The sequence below is a fragment of the Anoplopoma fimbria genome, chromosome 17, assembly GCF_027596085.1.
Source record: "Anoplopoma fimbria isolate UVic2021 breed Golden Eagle Sablefish chromosome 17, Afim_UVic_2022, whole genome shotgun sequence".
Lineage (NCBI taxonomy): Eukaryota > Metazoa > Chordata > Actinopteri > Perciformes > Anoplopomatidae > Anoplopoma > Anoplopoma fimbria.
In genome coordinates this window covers 14,319,500-14,339,359 of record NC_072465.1, presented here as the reverse complement: position 1 = coordinate 14,339,359, position 19,860 = coordinate 14,319,500, and the positions used below count along the sequence as shown (strand labels likewise).

Below are 19,860 nucleotides of genomic sequence, written 5' to 3'. Positions count from 1 at the left end.
TTAACATTTACTTTTTTTACTGGCACTTCTCACAATGAAACAGGATGGATGAGACAGAATTTGTTACGACAAATCTTTTTCTTAATTTTTCAATATTGCTTGTTTCTTTATAATTACTCTTAACCTGGAACTATGAATAAATGCTGCTGTTACAGAGGCAGCAAGAAGGGTTGAACATTTCTCTACATTTTCTTTTAAAAAAAGTCAAAACTGGCTTGGCAGAGTTTTTTCATGGACTTAAGTACAGATGGAAAAAACTGATCCCAAACCCATTAGGTGAAACAAGCGCTGTCCAATCGTGGTCAGGAAGTCCACTGCTACTTCTTGATAGGTCGAGCTGAGCGTGCGTTCAAAACAGTCTCCACTCCTGACCTCGCTCCACTGAACACAGAGGGAGCAGCTTTACCAATTTTCTCTGTGAAGAAAGAGAAACAACAATCAGAATATTTCACTGCTAATGAGGCTGTAAGAAAGGTTACGTGAAATTGTGGATTTGCTCTGTATAAATAATTACACACACTTTATCCCACTGTGTGAGAGGGAAGCCTGTTGACAGGAGTCTCCCATCAGCACAACCCTCCTTTCCTCACTGTATATGGAGTGGAAACTTGAGCATGAGGGAACGTCCCTTGTAAAAAAAAAACTCACTGCCACATGATCTAATCTTAACCAGATGCAGAAAACTAAAAACTGCTTCCTTTCAGTTTCATCTTTAACGCCAATGTAAAATTCTATTTCCACGTATTTTTTTATGTGTGTGTGTCCTCACCGCACTCCTCCATCACTTCAAATGTCTTGCTCTTTGCTGGCCCACTTGTACCCAGTTTGGTCTTTGCGTCGGTCAGGTCCTCGTCGCTCACCTCAGGACGCTGCATTTGTTCATCTTCTTCCTGACCTTGCTGAGGGATGGTGAAAAGAAACAAGTACGACAGCACACATGTGATTTCTGGCTCTCTAAGTCTGCAGAAAGTCTTTTTAACAATGTTAAAACATGTCATCTCATTTTAAAACAATGGTCTTACTTGAGACATGTTGTTTGAGCAGTTGAAGATGCCGTAAGAGAAAATCTCTTCTCTGTCAGATGTCCCTCTTTTTCTTTTGTGAGTCCAGCCCAGCACACATTCGCCAATATATACAACCTAGCAGTGACTCTCCAGTGGATAATAAATCTGTTCTTGAAAGTAATAAATGATGCAATGAGTGTATACGCCCCTCCTCTTTTCTGTTTCTCTGCCTCTGTTTTATTTCATCGTCTGCTGTCTTCCCTGCTGCTTCATTAGGATTTTTACTGATACAACTTGTGGTATTTCCTTTTCATAAATAAATCCCAGAGATCCAAGATGGTAAAAAATGTATGTCTGTGTATCTAGGGTAATATGAAAGCAAAGCAAATTGGGCTCAAAGTTCAAAAGCTATTACTCAAAAGATAAGTAAGTGGCTGTCTTAAGACATCAACAAACTTTATACCATGCATGGCTTGTGTACAAATACATCTAAAAAAAAAAGTGGAGCAGAGAGGAGAAGGTAGCATTGCCATCCTATAAAGGAATGCTGTTCCCACCCCTTCCTGCTCATTTTCCATAATGACATCATTATGCAGCCCCAGGGACCGTAATTCACTGGCGGTAAGTACAGACGAAGGACAAACAAATAAGAAGAGTTCCCAAGCAACATGTTACATAGTCTCTGAACTCAAGCCTGCTCAGCTCCCATAAAGTTAAACATGGTAGAAAGCTGGTGAAAACATGTTCGTAAACCCATGCTGTCGGAAGTGTGTACTCCCTCACATTATATTATATATTAATAGCAATGAAATTGTAACCAAACATGTTTAAACATAAAAAATATAATTAATGAACTTCAAGTGGAGATCTACCATTAATGTGAACAGAATAATGGACTTCACATTTTGAAAGATGGCTGAATTGTTAGTTAAAATAACCTTTTTGGTGATTTTTGGACAAACACAAAGGATCCTTTGGGCTGCTTTAAGTTTATAAATTTATATTTCTATATATAACGGTAAAACAATCAACTGTTTTCTTAAAATACATTCAATTCTTTATCAGACACAATCAGTTTCCAAAACAGTCAGGACATGTCTTTTCATACTTGTATGAGCCAACATAGGAATGATCCAGAGAAAACATATCAGCACCCACACATTCACACACGTGTGAGGGCAATTTTTTTTAATTGTTCCGTCGTTGCTTTCACGCTGTCAGTAACAGTCATTAGCAGCTCTTGTCAGAACTGTTTGTAGTGAAACATAATCTTTCTTCCAGGCCAGTTCACCAATTTCCAATTTAATTTACGTGTGTTTCTTTCTGTATTGGGGCAAAAGCTGAGTCCTCACGAACTGAATTAGCCGAGTCTCTGTGACAAGAACAGCCACTAACACACCGAGCAGACACGATGCTCCCACACCGATATGGACCAACCGTGGTAACCAGCCGCTGTCACAGCAGAACACACCCTGCAACCAGAGAATAATGACGCTCAAGTTAGGGCCAGGGATTTGCACAAGATTCAATACAGATTATAAAGAATAAAACTGCTATGTAATGCTTGATATTTAGAGAAAATATATTATTCTCTTATACCTCAGACAGCGCTGTGACAACGGCACTGACAGCAAGTGCCAGTAGTAGGAACGGGAGGGCAACAGGCCTCGCAGAGGTTTCCATTGAGTGGAATGGAAGTAGCGGTTTATGTAAAGAAGGCTGTGCAAGATGCGGAGGCCCATGTTAAGGCAGTTTGCCAATATGAAGCCCACACCGCCAGCCCACCACGTCAGCATGTAGGACAGGAACAGGAAAGACACAGACAGAGCTAGCATCACAAAGTTATACCTGAGGACGAAGCACAAACAGTGTTGACTGACAGGTTGCACGATGTGTTACTTGCTGTGTGTGTATATTTCTACATTACTTACTTGTCAACCTCTTCTTGGCTCATGGCAGCAAACACAAAGCACTCTGTTACACCATTTACAGCAAGCAGGAGAACATAGCCGCTGTAGCATCGCAGCAAAGTGGGCCCTTTAACCAAAAAACACAAACACAGAGCAACGACTTAGAACAGCCAGCCCAGTGAGATATGTCACATATATCCAATAAAACCAGTGTGTAGTGGCTCAGTTACCTGCACCACTGCTAAGCAGAGAGCCGCCATAAATATCCAGAGCCAAGTGAGAGTAGGCGTAGCCAAACACAGAGATGATCAGTCCAACCACCAGCACCAGTTTCAGCAGACACTCCAGGACCTCCGCTGCAATGGAAACGTCCTCCTGTAGACAAAACCCGCAACATGACGTGAACCCAACAATTCAATTAATTAAAAAAAAGAAGAATAGTTTATATCCAAGACTCGCACCTGTTTCTGACTTTTGACATCACGTCCTCGCTCCAGCACTTTGGCAAAGAAGATGTAGAAGCTTTCCTCGATAGGCAGGAAGATGAAGCGAGCCACCATGGAGCCCAGATTATTCACAATATCATAAACTCCCTGGTCTCCAAAACTGAGGACGTTCAAAAAGGTCATGACGTAGCGCTCCCCCTCAGTCAGGATCTGCTTCAGGAAGGACTGCTTGAAGAAGCTCCATGTGAGCTGGGCCAGAGTCCAATCAACCAGAGGCTACAAAACAGAGCAATAGATAATGATCATATATGCTGTATGGTAACTGTTTATTATGTAACTTAGCAGTTTGATTTTGTGAAGATAGATCATGAATAAAAAAATGTAATATATTTTCATGCCCTATTACCTCTCCAACAGCTCTAGAGGGCAAGAGGTCTCCAACGCGGTGCAGAGGAAACCCCTTCTTGTCTGCCTCTTCAGAGCCCAAGAAACGAATGAAGTAAACAGCATAGCACAGCACCAGGAATCCTGTGTACACCAACTAAGAAAAACGGCCATAGCTTAGAAACAATACATATAGTGAGTACTCACAGAAATAACGCAAAGAGGACATCAGCTGATTTCTTACATGAGCAGCAGAGAAGATGTAAAGTCCCCATTCACGGGCAAACACCACCAACAACACGGTTAGACTGCACTTAGCGATCATTGCTAAGCTCTCAGCGACCACTTTGAGTCGGACAAACATGTGAGCTTGAGCCAGGACCCAGAGGGGCTCAGCCAGGAGCTCCTGCACTCCTGACAGAGCAAACAACACCACAGCAGGGCCGTAATAAGGGATAGTCTGGGGGTCCGGGACCTCCAGGAGCCACAGCCACACAGAGACCAGCAGGGTTGCCCATAACACACCCAGAGGCAATCTGAGAGGGAAGAAAGGCAAAGACAAGACACACAGGTAAAAGTCTAAGCTGAATACACAGGATTTAACACACTTTACCCGTTTTGTAAAATCACTCAACTCACGTCAGCCAGAGCAGGTTGATAACTTGTCTCCAGCTGTGGTTTGTTCCAGATACCCCACTCAGACAGGCTCTCCGGAAAGCTTCTCTGGATAAAAATACTAATGTGGAGTACAGTAGTGTAAGCCTGCAAAACAAAGACACACACGTGTTATATCAGCTGGTTCAGTGAAACGTGCTGGCATTGACCCATCTCCCCTGTTGGCTGGTGCCACGTTTCTCCAGTCTCAGCCCCTATCATCCTTACCTGACATTGACAACACCTATCAGCTCTTTGGAGACAAACCGCAGTGTGAATGCATTCAGCAAGAAGGTGAGCACACGAAACATCACCTGAGATAAATAAAACAGAAAATCATATTCATCGTTTACTGATATTTAAAATACTTGGCTGCTATGGTGTTATATCTCAAATGGATGTGTCCGTGTACCTGTAGCAACACATTATACGATGCTAGAGTGGACGCACTCTTCAAAACATCCTGAGAACTCATTTTGGACTTCTTCTGACACGCTTTGTCAGGCGGGGATTTGACAACCCTTCCGCTGCTTTCTACCAAGGCAAATCATTCTGCAGTCATACCGTAAAACACATTAGTGTGTCTGCCTGGAAATCAATAACAAAAGCGCCTTATTTCTAATGTACCGGTGTAAGATCCACGTTACATGTGTTGGACGGCAGTAGTAGTTACACTTCCGTACACATTGTACGGAAACAAGTTACGCGATGACGTCAGGGGGCGTTACGTCCGATGAGGTGTCGCTAGAGGGCGTAAACATCCTTCTGATAATCTGCCGTGAATCTCCATCTCATGTCGTGATACTATTAAAATGAATTCAACATTCACAAAATGTGTTCTGCCGAGAAAATCCCATTTATATATTTTATTTTGTCGCAAAGATGTCAAAATCTATATTGAAATTATAAACAATAATATTGTTCAGCTACAAACTGAAGCAAATCTATTCAAAGGCTTTTCAGTTCTTTTCTTTTGTTGTTTTTTTCATTATATAAGTTTATTTTTTACAAATACAAGGCATTTATTTTCATCACCTGAAAATGTCATACCAATTATAAGCACTTCTGCATCACTTTATGAACAATTTGCTTATTAAGTTTATTGAGGTTTGAGGATGTCACTAAGAAGGTAACAAAGTGTATTCTACCCAAACAGAAAGTGCCAAGCTATCTTCTATAGCTTTTATTGATCTTCATGGAACAAAGTTGTCTTTCGTTTTGTTTATCTTTGGAAAGTGAGACAATTAAAATATTGACAACAGAAAAATACATTGGCATAAATTATACCAAAATGACAATCATATGGAAATACTAAAATACAACATTAGCATATAACATTAACTTAACTAGTTACCTTTCATCATTTAACACATAGATAAAACCCTGATCTGACTAAACCCTCTGAAGTTTCCTTTTTTTTTTAAAGGACCTAATCTTTCATATTATGAGAACTATGAAAACTGCAGATGTTTTTAAAAATAGCACACCACACTTGGGAGTTGATGGTTTTTTAGTCAGATGTAAAAGATGGAGACAGTAAAAAAAGTACATCTTTCGCTTACCAATATACACATTACAACAATATACATAAATATTGTTTATATACAGCATTTCAGTGACCTTTTGCATCGACTGTATCCCCTGTACACAGACAGGACCTTTCAGCTCAGCTCAGACGAGCTGTTTCTCTGTGAAAACTTGTTCTTTACAACTTGTTTCTTTGTCAGCAAGACATGATTCATCCAAATGCATTAATTATGATGTTTCAAAGACAGATAACATTCATTATTTATCTATATTTAAAGATAGATAGGTTTATGTTAGTCTGATATTTCTATACATGCAGTCAACTCATTCACACACATGTTAAGTATACAGTATAATTTATTCCTATAGTTTTCTTTTTTTATTTATACTTTTTCAACCCCAGTTGGGTTAAACTGAATATTACAAAAAGAGACTTTTTTTTGTTTTTTTTGCTGCAGATGGTAGCGGTGACGTCAAGTGGAATGTAAGAATTTTTAACGTCCTGCCCTATTATTATTATTACTCATATTGGCCTTAACAACCTAAACAAATAACAAGCATGCACACAAACACAATGACGTCAATATGAACAGTACATGGGCCCTTTCTACTTTTATCATTTATACACGTACCCAAGGAGAACAGTTTCTGCTTGAAATGAGGACACACAAATACTGATGGTGGAACAGCTCACTCTTTTGTAATTTTGAGGATTTTGACAGAATAAGAAAACTGTCCGTAAGTAGTAGAGATGTAACCACGGTCTGGATGTCATCACAACAGTCACTTTTCTAAAAGCTGCTCCATCTTAGGGTTGATGAATGAAAAGCCAGCGAATGCCGCCTGATCCATGGAGTCTATGAAGTTCTTATCGCTGTAGGAGAGACGAGGCTTCTCACTGAGGAACTCCCGGTCAAAGTTGCTGCAATCATTCGCTGCTTTCTGTAATTGACAACAAATATACATCAGCAAAATCATAAAACAGAGATGCTCATCACAGAATATAGATATTAGTTAACACAGCACATGATCTATATTTCTTTCATTATTTAATCTTCAATGTCTTGTTTGAGCGGCTTACCACTTTGGGTTTGAAGGGGGGTTCAATCTCTCTCTTCTCCAAGGCTTGCCAGTTGATGGTGTTGAAGAACGGGTGCAAACGAATATTACCCACAATACCCAGCCTGCGAGTGGGGTCTCTCTCAAACAACTACAGAGAAAAAACTCAGTAAGGCTAAGTAAGGAATGTACACGATTTAATTTTAAAAGAGCTGAGTTTCAGCCACACAAATATACATTTCTTGATTGAATTTGAATAGAATTCATCAACCCAAGAGCTGTAGAATTCTTTCCAAGAGATCCCTAAATTTGACCATTATCAAAATTATCAAACGTGAAAATAACAAATAATATTTCCCTGAAGCAGAAATGGTGCCCTATGACGGATGTATTTTGTATAAAAGATTTGGTACTGACTCGCTCGAGCAGGTCCTTGGCCTCCTTGTTGATCCAGCGAGGATAGTGGGGATTATCCATGCGGATGGACTCAAATAGTTCATCCTCATCATCTCCATGGAAAGGTGACTGACCAATCAGCATTTCGTACAGCAAAACCCCAAATGACCACCAGTCAACGGAGAATGAGTATTTCTGACCCAGCAGGATCTGAGTTGAAACACAATATCATAAATTAGAACTATTGTAGACGGACACAATCACGTGTTGCATGCAGAATGATGAAAGCAAATCAGTTGCAAATTTGAATATTTCAGAACAAGAACAAGTATATTATTTAAGTATGAAACACTATACCTCTGGAGCGATATAGTCAGGAGTACCGCAGAAAGTTGTGGCACGATTCTCTCCAAACACGTTCTCCTTGCACATGCCAAAGTCAGCTATCTTTATGTGCCCCTCATGATCCAGCATCACATTGTCTAACTTAAGATCTCTGCAAACAAAACAATCACAGCAGGATTGGGAATAAGCACGAGGGATTTAGAAAATCATAACAGATTGTGAGTTAGAAATAAAAAGGTTTGATCTGACTATTTTTTGTTTATCAGAATACATTTGAAATGACACTAAATTCTTGCATGTTTAAATTAACTTTTAGATTAAAAATGTGGTAAAAAAAAAAATCCTAAATTATTTTGCCAGCTGGACGATGAAATCTTGAATGCCCACTGCCTTACAACACCACCCAAGCCCGAAAGAAACTTATAATTCACAGCTTAAAAAATGTTTTTAAAATGCATTCATTTTCAATTGCTTTCCAGTTGATAACCATTTTTTTCAAAGCATACCTTTAAATCTAAGTTTAATTTATATTTCCAGGCCCCAATGGTGTTCAGTCGGTTTCAATAGGATTTTAAATATCAAAATCTTGCAGAGATCTGAAATTTGCCTGAGATAGGCAATCCATCGATGTTCATGTGTTAATCTACTACATACCTTGTAGGTGTTATTATATTCTTACATTGTTATGCAATTGCAAGCAGCTACTTTATTACTGATTTTAGAGTCAGTTTTTTTAATGCAAAAAATGAACAGATTCACAGTTTCCTAAACATCCCCTGTTCACAATTGCATTGCAACACAATGACAATTACACTTCCAGAAAAACGTGTTGAAATGAGTGGGTTACCTAATCAAGCAAGTTTCAAGTGTCATCAAGTTCACTTTCAAATAGCTCTTACAATGTGTCTATGTATTCATCTGGTGGAAGATATGAAAATAATGCAATATGATAAGCTGTGATGTAAAGAATATAGTAAAACATGAAAAATGACCAGTATGGTCATTTAGTGTATGTACTGTACATCCAGATGCAATACATTGTTTTGCTCTGACCTGTAGATGATCCCTTTGGTATGTAAGAACTGAAGGCCACAAATGATCTCAGCAGAGTAGAACCTGGGAAGACAAACACGGCAGACAGATATAAACTTAGACCTACATTGTCTGCTGTGTAGCTATCTCACTAGTGAGTTGGCAGCTAAACACTGGTGTCACTGCAGACTCATTTCAGTGACGGGCTGAATTATTGAGGAGTACATTTGTATGGAGTAGCAGACAAGTGAATAACGCTCTCATAATGTGAAATCTGAGAGCCGCGGTGAGCCGAAAGATTAGCCTATCTCTGCCCCGCTTCTCTTGTCATCTGTGTCAGGTGAAAGATTGAGTCCTGAGAAGAGATAGAGTGGCCTACGCTCTAAACCAATAACTGGTCTTTCAATGTAAATGAACAACTGACAAGGACTGAGTAGGCTGTCACGTTTGATTTATTGATCATCTCTCACTTAAATACAGCTCTCTAAGAAAAAGTTAGCAAGTGCACACATATGTAAATGCACCTCTAAACCTACTCTACAAACGACACTACAAACGCAAAACTTAATTTCGGTACAGTATAAGTAGATAAGTTGGGCTCTGCTACTGTATGTGAGGAACATTAAGGCATTGGACTAGACTCTCTCCACCTTTAGGTCATGAGGTTAGCCGTAGACACTGGGAGAACAGGGCCTTAACGCTGAGAAAGAGGTAATCAGAAACTCTACAGTTCAGTGGCTTCCTAATGAACATTTTTGCGTAACCAAATGCACAAACACACAAGCTTATTTGTTATATTTGAACATATATACATAAACAAACGTAAAAACCTTGTCTTGCTAAAAATGAATGCATTGTAAGATATGAAACAACCCACTCCCTTTTTTTCCTCACTCACTGAGGGTAAATTATCCATCCAGGCTGAATACAGTCACTGAGTGAGGAGGGCTTAAGTGGATGCCAACACAAGATCAGGTGTCTGTGTTTTCTAAGCTGGGAATTACTCCTGTCATCTCATGGGTTCAGGACACAGCCACCAGTTTAACTACAGGAAAGGTAACAGCACACCACATTTTAATGTTAGTGTTCAACCTACTTTTTAAACAAACACCAGTTTGTTCAAAAAGTCTAGTGTATACAAAATATAATGGTTAATGCATCGATATCCTTGACATTCTTTTAGACATAAAACTACCTTGCACAACACTGTATGCACTGAGGTCTCGTATGCATGTCTTTGCTGTCCTCTCAATCGGAATCAAGAATCAAACGGATTTGGCATATTTTTGCTGCTTGTCTAAAAATGATCGCCAACTAGAATAACCAAAATAAAAAGAGCTCCAGAAAGCTACCTATGGTCCTTGTGGTGAGAAATAAGTGTACGTAGTCACTGTGACGTCACCAAGTGGTTTGTGGATTACAGTTTTGAAACCTTGAGTTCGGCATTTTGGCCTTTGCCATTTTGTTTTTATGCAACCAGAAGTGATCCGAGTGGGGGGGGGAACTAAGTACAACCGAACTCTGAATAATAAAAATGTATGTGGCCAAAATGGTATAATAAACTTTCATGAACTAAAAACCCACTATGAAATGGCTAACGTTCTAACAAGAAAACATGGAATACTCCCAGACCGGAGAACACTGTGGTATCGACCTGTAAATCTCAATGTAGCCACGCCATAAAGGACACACTTCTTTACCATCTATTTGAATCTAAATTGGACCATAATTTACCAAATGAACAGCATGCTGTATTAAAGAAGACTTGAAACAAGTGATTGAGACCTTAAACTAATATGCACAGTGTTTATTGAGTCATTTTCTCAAAATCAAAATTCTTACTGCAACCAGCAGAGTCACCCCCTGATGGCCATCAGAAAGAATGCTAGTTTAAGGCACTTCTGCATTGGCCTCACTTTTCACACCCAGAGGTTGCCATTTGATAAAAACAAAATTAAACCAATAAAGGTGACAGTATTTACTGGAAAAAAATATTTCAAAAAGAAGGTGCTGATGTAAAACAGCCCCTGCAAAGAAATGTTTCACTTTCATCTTTGTCTGTAAATGTGAGACTTTTTAAAACTTTAGTTGCTGTTGGCGAATGTCACCGAGCTTTGGACTTCACAACACTCTCTTTTACTGGTGTGCCATTGTATTTTTTCTGGAGGGATTCCCACAGAGTGAAGAGTAGAGAGGTGGGTGGTAGTAACTGATACCTCCCCATACAAACAGTTCACTGGCACTCATCGCTGCTTAGTCCTTACAAGGCCAGTCGGCTAGACAGCGGCAGCTAATGCACACAGCCCCAGTCCATCAGTGTTCAGTATATGATGTAAGCAAAAAGAACGCATAATGGGAGTGAGACATGGGGAGAGTAAACATGTCCTAATTTTTTCCATTAACTCATTGATTCTGTTTGTGTGAGTTCCTGCACAGCTATGGGAACTTGAGAGCCCTGAGTATTGATGGCAGGTTGTGTTTTTTTTTTTACATCAGGTCTGTATGATGTTATGTCTGTGTGACAGGTGTGACTCACATGGCTCTGTAAAGTTCAAAGCGCCCTTTCTCCTGAATATGAAACATCAGGTCTCCTCCGTTCAGATACTCCATCACAAAGAACAGATGCTCCTGTTGACAAGTTTCACTTTGAGTATTGATGGTATAATTCAAACTAATGGTGTAGAGTGGGGAAAAAAACACGGAAACACCAATTGGATGGAAGCAAACTACCTTGGTATGGAAGGTGGAGTAAAGGTGTGTGAGGAAGGGGTTTTCCCAGGCCAAAGCCAAGACCCTCTTCTCTACCATAGTGCACTCCACATCGTCATCCATCAGCACTACATCTTTCTTCAAAGCCTTCACTGCAAAGTACTCACCACGACCCTTCAGCTCTGCCAGGAGAACCTGAAAGGCAAAGAAGAGAAGAAGGAGAGAAACCTTAATTGTTTTCTGTCTTTTTAAGAGCATGAAGCTAGAAATGTCAGGTTAAGTATTTGCAAATTTAAACATCTTGTCTACAGTTCATAGTTTGATCCAACACCTCGATTTTTTGTCATTATTTCTATATGAGGCCTGTGTTTGCCAGTGTATATGAAAGTTGATTTCAAGAGTGTCATTGATTGGTTATCCTCTCACTCTTGGGTTGGGGTTTTTAAACCAGCCGTCTCACAGTAAACTTCACACTGACATGGTTGCTCAGTACCTTGCCAAAGCTGCCTTTTCCCAAGACCTTCTGGAAGATGAAGTTGTCCACGTTGATGCGGGTCAAATGGGTGATACGAGGCCGTGAGTTGGCCCCCTCCCACAGTTTGCCATACGGAGATCCATCTAATGGACAAACAATTACCATTTACCACACATAAAAAATAACATATTCATATAATTGTTGAAAATGAAACCACTTATATTCTTATGCCAGTATCATTATTAATACAGAGCCTATATTCTTCACATGAGAGCATGTAGATGCATGCACATACAGAAAAACACTCACTGACCATTGATTTCCAGTCCAGCAAGCTTGCTAACTTCATCATAGATTCCAATATCAGGCAGTTCAGCTAGGTTTGGATCTGAGCGGCGGGTGGACGATTTCTTTTGAAATAGAGAAAGAAAAATAAATTAAAAGGCAAGGAACAGTCAGGCTAATCTCATATTCTACTGTAGAAAACAGCATTATATTTTGGGTGGCCAGTTATGACTGCATGGTCAAGGACTTCTGGTTGTTGCGGTGACTCAAACTTTCTTAAACAACTTTTATTGTCTTTGTAATACTGCCATAGACTGCCTGCTGACTCCTCACTCAATACTTTTAACCATCACCCTGTGGGTACGGGCCACTAGTGATAACACAGCTGAGTGAATTGCTGGGCTTCGCAGCCAGAGACACAGTTATTCCGTTCCTTTTTATTGGGAATCAACCTCATGTTTACACACATATTGTCTGAAAAATCGACTTGAAGCCCAAATAAACTTTTCAAGTCACAGTTACACCTGTGAGACAGAGCTAATACGCATTCCTGTACAGGGCCAGTGCAGACATCTGCATTAATTAAAATGAGAGCGCATCTGTTGTGTTAGAGTGAAAAACACGTCTGATACACTTGCCGTCTAGACGGGGGGATAGACAATTGTGGGTTGTGTACATTTAACCAAACATTACAGCAGTTTGTGCAGATACACCTGGCAGAGATATTCTGCCAGGTGTATCTGCCAGGTGTAGTTTGTCATATTTTTGCCTTAAGATTTAATAACACACTTGGACTTGGACAACATCCAAATGAAGTGTTACCAAGCTCACTTCACACTCGCCTCCAGACAAACAGTACCAGAACAGAAAACTATGCTATTTTTGTAAATAAAAGTGTTCTTATATAAATCTTATAACCTGAGGAGGGCATTCAAATGTGTAATGTGCTTATATTTGATTGTGTTTATTATCCCATTATCATGGTCCATTAATCTTTTTTAAACCCATCTCTGTATAGTAATAGCTAAGTAAGAGATAATGTAATGAGATATCCACAATGTCTGAAAGAGCCATGGAATGATTTAATTAGGTGGTATGGTACTTGAGTCTGACTGAATTCTTTAAGGCGTCATGACACTTCATAGGACCATGCATTTAATGACTTGTGACATTCTACATGAACTCACCTGGCTGACTTGTGTGAGCGCTTCAGCTAGTAGTTTCTGGTTGATGCCACAAAGGTTGGCTACTTTATCCTGACACTTGTGATGGACATTCATGGCACAATCTAAAAACGGAACAAAGAAAGGCTGTTTAAGATAAACGTACATTTACACTCCAACAATAAGTCAATTATATCGGCACTGTACCTTCACACTTCAGTCCTTGTTTGACAAGACCCCACAGCAGACTTCCACAGTGGTCGCAGAAGGTTGGACTCATGTAGTTGTGGGTCTTGAAACGGTGTGGCATGTCAATTTTAAAGCGCTCCTTCTGGAACTGCAGTGAAAAACGAGATTCATCATCTCCATGAATGACAGGAGGCAAAGGAATCCTAATCAGTGGCCTGTGACACCTTACAGGCCTGCGCACCAGCCTCATTTTTAATCCTTTTTGCTTTGTCGTCTGTTTCTCTCGCTAAGATTAAACTGTCAAAAGTGACCACAATGCTGGATAAAAAGTTCCTTGTCCTTGTAGGTCTACTACTACACTGACTTAAAAGTTCCTCTCTGAGACCACACCCCATTTTTGTGCTTGATTACTTCCATGCCACCATTATCTAGGTTAGTTGGTCTTTGATCGTCTTTATCCATCAATATTGAAGATCACTGAAAAGGGCGTCTTATTGGACGTGGACCCTGACTGGTGTCTTTGTATTAAACTCTGACTCTCATTGTTCAACCTGTTAAGGAGAGATACTTTATTTCAACGGAAATAGTGAGACATACAGAGAACACTCACAGTACATGATGTACTGCACAAAAAAGTGATACGTACCACTGTATCGCGACTGTTGGCAGCAGTACCGGTACATCTGCCAATGATTTTGTCGATGCATTTCTTGTGGATGGCTGCATTGCATTCTGATAAAAAACAAGATAATCAAGATTTGTACCCTTTGATCCAGTATTTGAGCATAACATGTAAACTGGCCACACAAATAAAACAGTAAAGTACATCTTGTTTTATATATAACAGCCTTGCATTGGGTTGCTATTTCAAGTATTGCACAAGAGTTTTTGAATTATTGTACACTTACGTCTGCATTTATAGCCTTGCTTGTTGAGTCCCCTGTGGGAGGCAAAGTGACACAATGGGTCAGACTGTATCCTTCTTTGATCATGTGAATGTAAATGGTTGCTGATTAATCACTTAGTTAGTGATAATGGACAGCTGCAGTACAACCAAGCTAATTTGTGTATCAGGGTTTCCTTTTTATACTAACTTCCTCTCTAGAGACCAAAATGAGCTTCAAAGCAAATCTGTAGCCAAAAAACGTCAAACATTAGCATTGCCGCAGACAGACGTTACAACTTAAAGGGTAAGTTGACCTTATTCATTTTATCAATAACTTGACAACAACCAATTTGTTTAACTCCCTTTGAGGGAAATAAGCCAACTCAGAGAGTATTAAATATATTGGCAAATAAGAGGAAGTTCCTAAATACTGGTTTTAACCTAAGCCGTTCTCTCTCTTTTTTATTCATTTTATCTGATCTGTGGTTTAGGAGTTGCCCTTAAGTTGTCTTCAAGGTTTGTTAATATGGCTGTAAAGTAGGCCGGACTGACCAGACAAATTCTCTGCACACGGAGCAGAAAGTGGGCTGCCTGAAAAACGTGGCGATGAACTCGTGGTTCTTTATGAAGTGGATCTTGGCCTGCTTGATGGCCCCTCGTCTACGGTTCAGGGTAGGACCCTCCTCTTCCTCCTTGGCAGCTTGCTTACTTTCTTCAAGATACACAGAGAAACAGTGATCAGTCATCCCACAACACTGCAATGGGAAACAATGGTAACTTTGTATACGTCACAAATTGATAAGTTGATAAATGAATGATGATCTCCGTGGACCCAAAGGAATTGCTCATGTGAATACCTTTGAATGATAATAAAAAATTAAAAAAAACTGACATAACCTTGTTTCCTTTTCCCTGATGAAACTTTTGTTATCTGTCTATTATACCTTGTTTTGTGTTCCTTCTGCCCTCCTTGTGTTTCTGACTTTTGTTTTGCAGTATATATTTTTTAAGAATCTGAAGATAGCTATGGGTTGTTTGTTTGGCTGATTATTTGACTCTTGATAAGTTGCTTTTTTTGTCTGAAAAAAAGAAAAGGTAATAAATGAGATATATAATATGGCCCAGCATCTAAAATGTCCATTTTATGAGGTCCGAACCTCATAATGTCTAAATTGCGTCCTATAGCCTACCCCTAACGTCTATCAAATAAAATCAACAATATGCATTTCTATATCATTTCAACAATAATTATTGTCAATTTTCATAGCAAGATACTTCTAACATACAGTCACATGCAGCTCCTATGGAACTTGTATGGAAAATAAACAGCTATTGTTAACATAAATAAAAAACTTAAGACCTATATTTCAAGAAAACAGGTCAGAATTTTTAAATAAAGTTAGTTAAAAGTGCCTGCCAGTAGTTTGGATCTTGAGCTAGTGCCATTCTCATGCACATGTGTGACAGTCAAGTGTAAGTGCTCATTGCTGAGCCTGGAACGGTACTTGGTTTTAATAATGTTCAAAGTGGAGAAAGCTGACTCGCAGCTGTCGATCAAGGTGTGTAGTACTACTTTGGCTAGACAAGAGAAACAGCAGCCTGAAAGAAGCAGGGAGTCGTTTCATGCTGCATGCTGTTATCTTTCTCATATCTCTCTTATGCTGTTGTTCTCCATTTGGTGAAGCCCGTTATAGAGGTGTACTTAAGATTTGAAACCAAGTTTACAGGGGATTTGGTGACATAGAAACATAGAAAAAGTTTAACTAGAAAAAAAACAAAGCAACCAGACAGCTACATAAAATTATCTAAAATTATCTAAAATCCACAAGCAGAGTACAGAGGAAAGTAGAGAATGTTTCCTTTTTATCCCCTTTACCTGTATCCGATCCCTCCAGAAAATACTGCACAGCCATCATCACTTTCCCAGAAGGATGGAGATCCACCTGAACACACAAACACATAAGACACACGCAGGCAGTTACACTTAAACTGCCCATGAGATTGCTCTATGGGGACAGAGGACAATGTGTAATGTCCTACCCAGAACTCAGCACGCCCGTTGGCTTTCTTGCAGCGCTCAGCAAGGACAGACACTCCAACAGTGACCTCAGCCAGCGGCTCCTCTGCTGTCTTCATCAGCAGTACCTCTAGCACACGACCCTCGTAGATATGCGCATCAAAACTGGCCTTCCATGCCGGGTACATGGTGGGTTTGCGCTGAACCAGGGTCTTACCTCGTTCTAGGAATAGGAAGATGGACAGAGAGATGTTTCCAAGCTCAGGAAATACAAAGCAAGTGACTTCTTCTTTTTAACAGATATAACAACTTCTGTAAAATACAAGGGTGGTGTAAGCTATGAAACAGTTTCTCACCAGTTGTCAAAGCCTCCTTCATCTTGATTGCACAGAAAGGTGGGTCAACCAGAGAAGGCATGACGCCCAAGTCGTACGAGTTGAAGGCGATCCTCAAGAAAGGAGCCATGATGCCGAGTACCAAGGTCACCTGCTTTCAGAGATGGACAAACACAGTGTTACCCTGGTGAGATTTATCTATAATGACATGTTAGTTACATACACAGCTAGTTGGTCATTATATCCACTTATTGCATAAACACACACTGGTGCATATTCTGCAGAAATAATCTGCAGATTTAAGATTTTACCACTGCTAGTTAAAAAAAATGCAACAGTTTGGAACATGGCAGAAATATGAGAAAGGGAGACCAAAATTATTTGAAAACCCCATTACATTACAGATGATGGACACTAGTTGCATCCTTTTGCAATATGTCTTATACTGACATATTGTTGAGAAATCAATACCACCCTACATGCTGGGCACTTGCTGTTGCATACGTGATTTACTGATAATGCACATGTGCTACAGATGGAACAACAACTTTTGCTGTAACAGCCCCACCAGTTTCTGTATCTGCAATGCAAAAGGTGACGCCAATCAGTTTCACATGTTGGGCAGGTTCTTCTGTTGTTTTCTTGCATGTCTGGCCCACACCTCAATAACAACCACAATGTAAGATGTTCCTGCATCATTTGAGCCTCTGTTGCTTGTTTGATTCCCTGTCACTGTGTTTTCTTGACTGTGTAATTTCTGAGAGGTTGCAGCTGCAACAGTGGAAGTGTTTTCCTGTCCTACAAAGGCAGAGCAGGCCTCAACATGTCTCACCCAAATACAAGCGTGCAGCACACCACAGTAGGCCTAGCTGGTATTCACAATGCTAAACTCAAAACCACCCACTCTGACACCATTAAAGTAAGACAGAAAAACCACAAAAAAAGTACTCACTGATGAAAGAACATATTCACTAACTCACCTACTGCTGCTGTTAGCTGTGATGTCAGGGTTTTGGTTGGAGTTAATCAATAGCAAGCACACTGTGTTACTGAGGTCGGTAGTGATTGATTGCCTAGCAAATTGTTCATGTGCAGTTTCGATTTGGTCCATCTGTTAAATTCAGTAGTTATGTCCCATGCACCGTTATAATGTAACTTGCAAACTTCCACCTAACTTCCCTAATATATGCTTGTTTATGCTACCTACTTCCTGATAACAGCATTCTGACCAACTCAAGTGTGTTTGTAAGTAGAGGTAACAAATACTACTACAAAGTTTATATCATAATATTTCACCTAGAATTTTGGCTATGTAATAACACTTCTTTTTCTAACACTACAATTCTTTATTTGTGCATGTTTGCTTGTATTTTATTATCATATCTTAAAAAATAAGATATGCAGCTATAATACAGGTTTTGGATGTATGGTGTATAATACAGTTGTAGCAGTGGCAAAATAAGTTTATCTACAAGTATGTCAAACCTGAGTGCTGGAGACTGAATTATATATATATATAACTACCACCAAGTTATTTGATTTATTAAATGAAAGAGAAATAGGGATAGTATCCCCCCTGAGTGGCTCAGCTGTGACAGAAAGAAACAGAGAAGTAAAATACAGAAAAAGAGAGGGAGCTTGTACAGTGATCTGCTACACTGATACACTCAGTACAACAAACAAAGTGGAGTGAAGCTGTTACAGTGATTTGCACACTTACAACTAAGACCAAAAGCCATTTGAAGAGAATCGGCATCAACCGAGAATCAGTCAGTGCATCTGATTTTCTGACTCTAAAGGATGTGGTTGACGTGTCAGTTGTCTAAACGTAGAAGTCACCCCACGTCTGTCTCAGAAAGCAGTTGGAGACCAAATTTGATTTCGACACATAGATGTGTAAAAAAATATATATATAAAAAAACAAAAACCACTCCGCTTTCTCTGCTGTCCAGACCTGCCCCGCATTCCTCATCACAGCCGCTGTTGCAACGTATCCTGCGACCCGTGAGATTCTGTGACCTGAACTGGAATTCCACATATTCACCATGTGCGCACACTGACTACTCAAAGTGACCCCATACCATTGAGATGCGTGTCACACACTTTGAGAGCTGTCATAGCACAAAGTGGTAGACAGTATCGATCCGTAAGCATCGTCTTAACACTTCACCTGTACAACCAATCAGGCTTTTTTTTTTGTGTTGACATGAAACAGGTCACAGATTCCGTCGCACAATTTCAGTTTAAATAAATAGAAGAGGATATCCGAAAAAGTTTATTGGGATTATCATTTCCATCAGAACAACTAGTTAACGTTTGGTAGTGACACTGTTTAATAGCCACATAAAGGGCGTAGACAGTGTGGTAATGTACTGTCAGTAAGCACACGTTTTCAGTCAAACAGACTGTAGAATCAGACAACATTAGCGACTCACACCAAAAAAGACAACAAAAAGGGACACGTTCACGTTACGCGTGTTTAGTCTTTGAGCAACTTTTTTTTTTTTTTTTTTTTTTTTTAAACTTTACGCGTATAAGACCACAACTCAAAAAATAATATTTGCAGCAGTCTTACCTCGTCCTGCAAATTGTGTTGTTTCTTTAACACAAAGTTGCTCTTTATCTTCCTCTGGTCTTTCCGCTGTGTGATTCCGTCGATTGAGGAAGTGCGGCGCGCGCTCGCAGCCTTCTCTGCAAAACTGTGACGTTTACCTGCTACAGACTCTCTCTCTCACACACGCACACGCACTCACACACACACACACACACACACACACACACACACACACACACACACACACACACACACACACACACACACTGTCTGTGCCTCAGTAGTTTCAAAGCACACAGTTGCCCCATTTTGAAAAATAAATAAATGGGTCCTGTCGGTTTATTATGTTCCACATGAGTTGGACTGTGCACTTGTCCTTCTTACATGAATTAGTTTCAGCCACATATGTCATTTCCCCCCCCCCTGGCTGGTTAACATTAAGATGTGTGTTCATCACTACATACCTGTTGAACACCTGAGCTGAAAGAAA

At 39.8% G+C, this 19,860-nt stretch overlaps 3 protein-coding genes across 4 annotated transcripts; all 3 read right to left on the bottom strand.

The window, feature by feature from the left end:
• Positions 1–7: 7 nt before the first annotated feature.
• mustn1a (musculoskeletal, embryonic nuclear protein 1a) lies at positions 8–1,360 on the bottom strand. Its single transcript, XM_054616470.1, has 3 exons — positions 1,023–1,360; positions 770–899; positions 8–415 (listed from the first exon to the last, which is right to left on the bottom strand). Exons 1-3 carry the CDS (start codon positions 1,029–1,031, stop codon positions 318–320), a joined length of 237 nt encoding a protein of 78 aa, XP_054472445.1. The 5' UTR covers positions 1,032–1,360; the 3' UTR covers positions 8–317.
• Positions 1,361–1,871: 511 nt separating this feature from the next.
• On the bottom strand, positions 1,872–5,072 carry rft1 (RFT1 homolog). The gene is given in 11 exon segments (XM_054617400.1): positions 1,872–2,476; positions 2,604–2,665; positions 2,668–2,852; positions 2,936–3,041; positions 3,145–3,289; positions 3,376–3,636; positions 3,767–3,901; positions 3,989–4,280; positions 4,384–4,506; positions 4,627–4,712; positions 4,811–5,072. Coding segments are annotated over 11 exon segments (1,623 nt in total). The 5' UTR covers positions 4,874–5,072; the 3' UTR covers positions 1,872–2,311.
• A 391-nt stretch (positions 5,073–5,463) lies between these two features.
• prkcda (protein kinase C, delta a) lies at positions 5,464–19,474 on the bottom strand. 2 transcript variants are annotated; one of them, XM_054617904.1, is made up of 18 exons: positions 19,392–19,474; positions 16,838–16,970; positions 16,505–16,704; positions 16,341–16,407; positions 15,017–15,176; positions 14,487–14,518; positions 14,225–14,310; positions 13,597–13,726; positions 13,414–13,514; positions 12,255–12,351; positions 11,960–12,084; positions 11,488–11,661; positions 11,294–11,385; positions 8,779–8,841; positions 7,738–7,876; positions 7,402–7,590; positions 7,007–7,135; positions 5,464–6,867 (listed from the first exon to the last, which is right to left on the bottom strand). In XM_054617904.1, the coding sequence occupies exons 2-18, from the start codon at positions 16,944–16,946 to the stop codon at positions 6,709–6,711; spliced, it is 2,052 nt and encodes a 683-aa protein (XP_054473879.1). In that variant the 5' UTR covers positions 16,947–16,970; positions 19,392–19,474; the 3' UTR covers positions 5,464–6,708. The 2 variants fall into 2 exon arrangements, with proteins under 2 accessions (XP_054473879.1, XP_054473880.1); XM_054617905.1 differs by having other exon boundaries at positions 16,838–16,967; positions 19,392–19,467.
• Positions 19,475–19,860: the final 386 nt, after the last annotated feature.

Bases quoted from the DNA above. Each gene is read 5' to 3' on its own strand.
- prkcda (XM_054617904.1), bottom strand. From the start codon at position 16,946: ATGGCTCCTTTCTTGAGGATCGCCTTCAACTCGTACGACTTGGGCGTC. The intron at 8,842-11,293 runs GTGAGTCACACC...TTGTCTTCCCAG, and splicing joins TTTGAACTTTACAGAGCCAT to GTTCTACTCTGCTGAGATCA. The intron at 7,877-8,778 runs GTCAGAGCAAAA...TTTTGTTTGCAG, and splicing joins ACCAAAGGGATCATCTACAG to AGATCTTAAGTTAGACAATG.
- mustn1a (XM_054616470.1), bottom strand. The intron at 416-769 runs GTGAGGACACAC...CTTTCTTCACAG, and splicing joins TGAAGTGATGGAGGAGTGCG to AGAAAATTGGTAAAGCTGCT.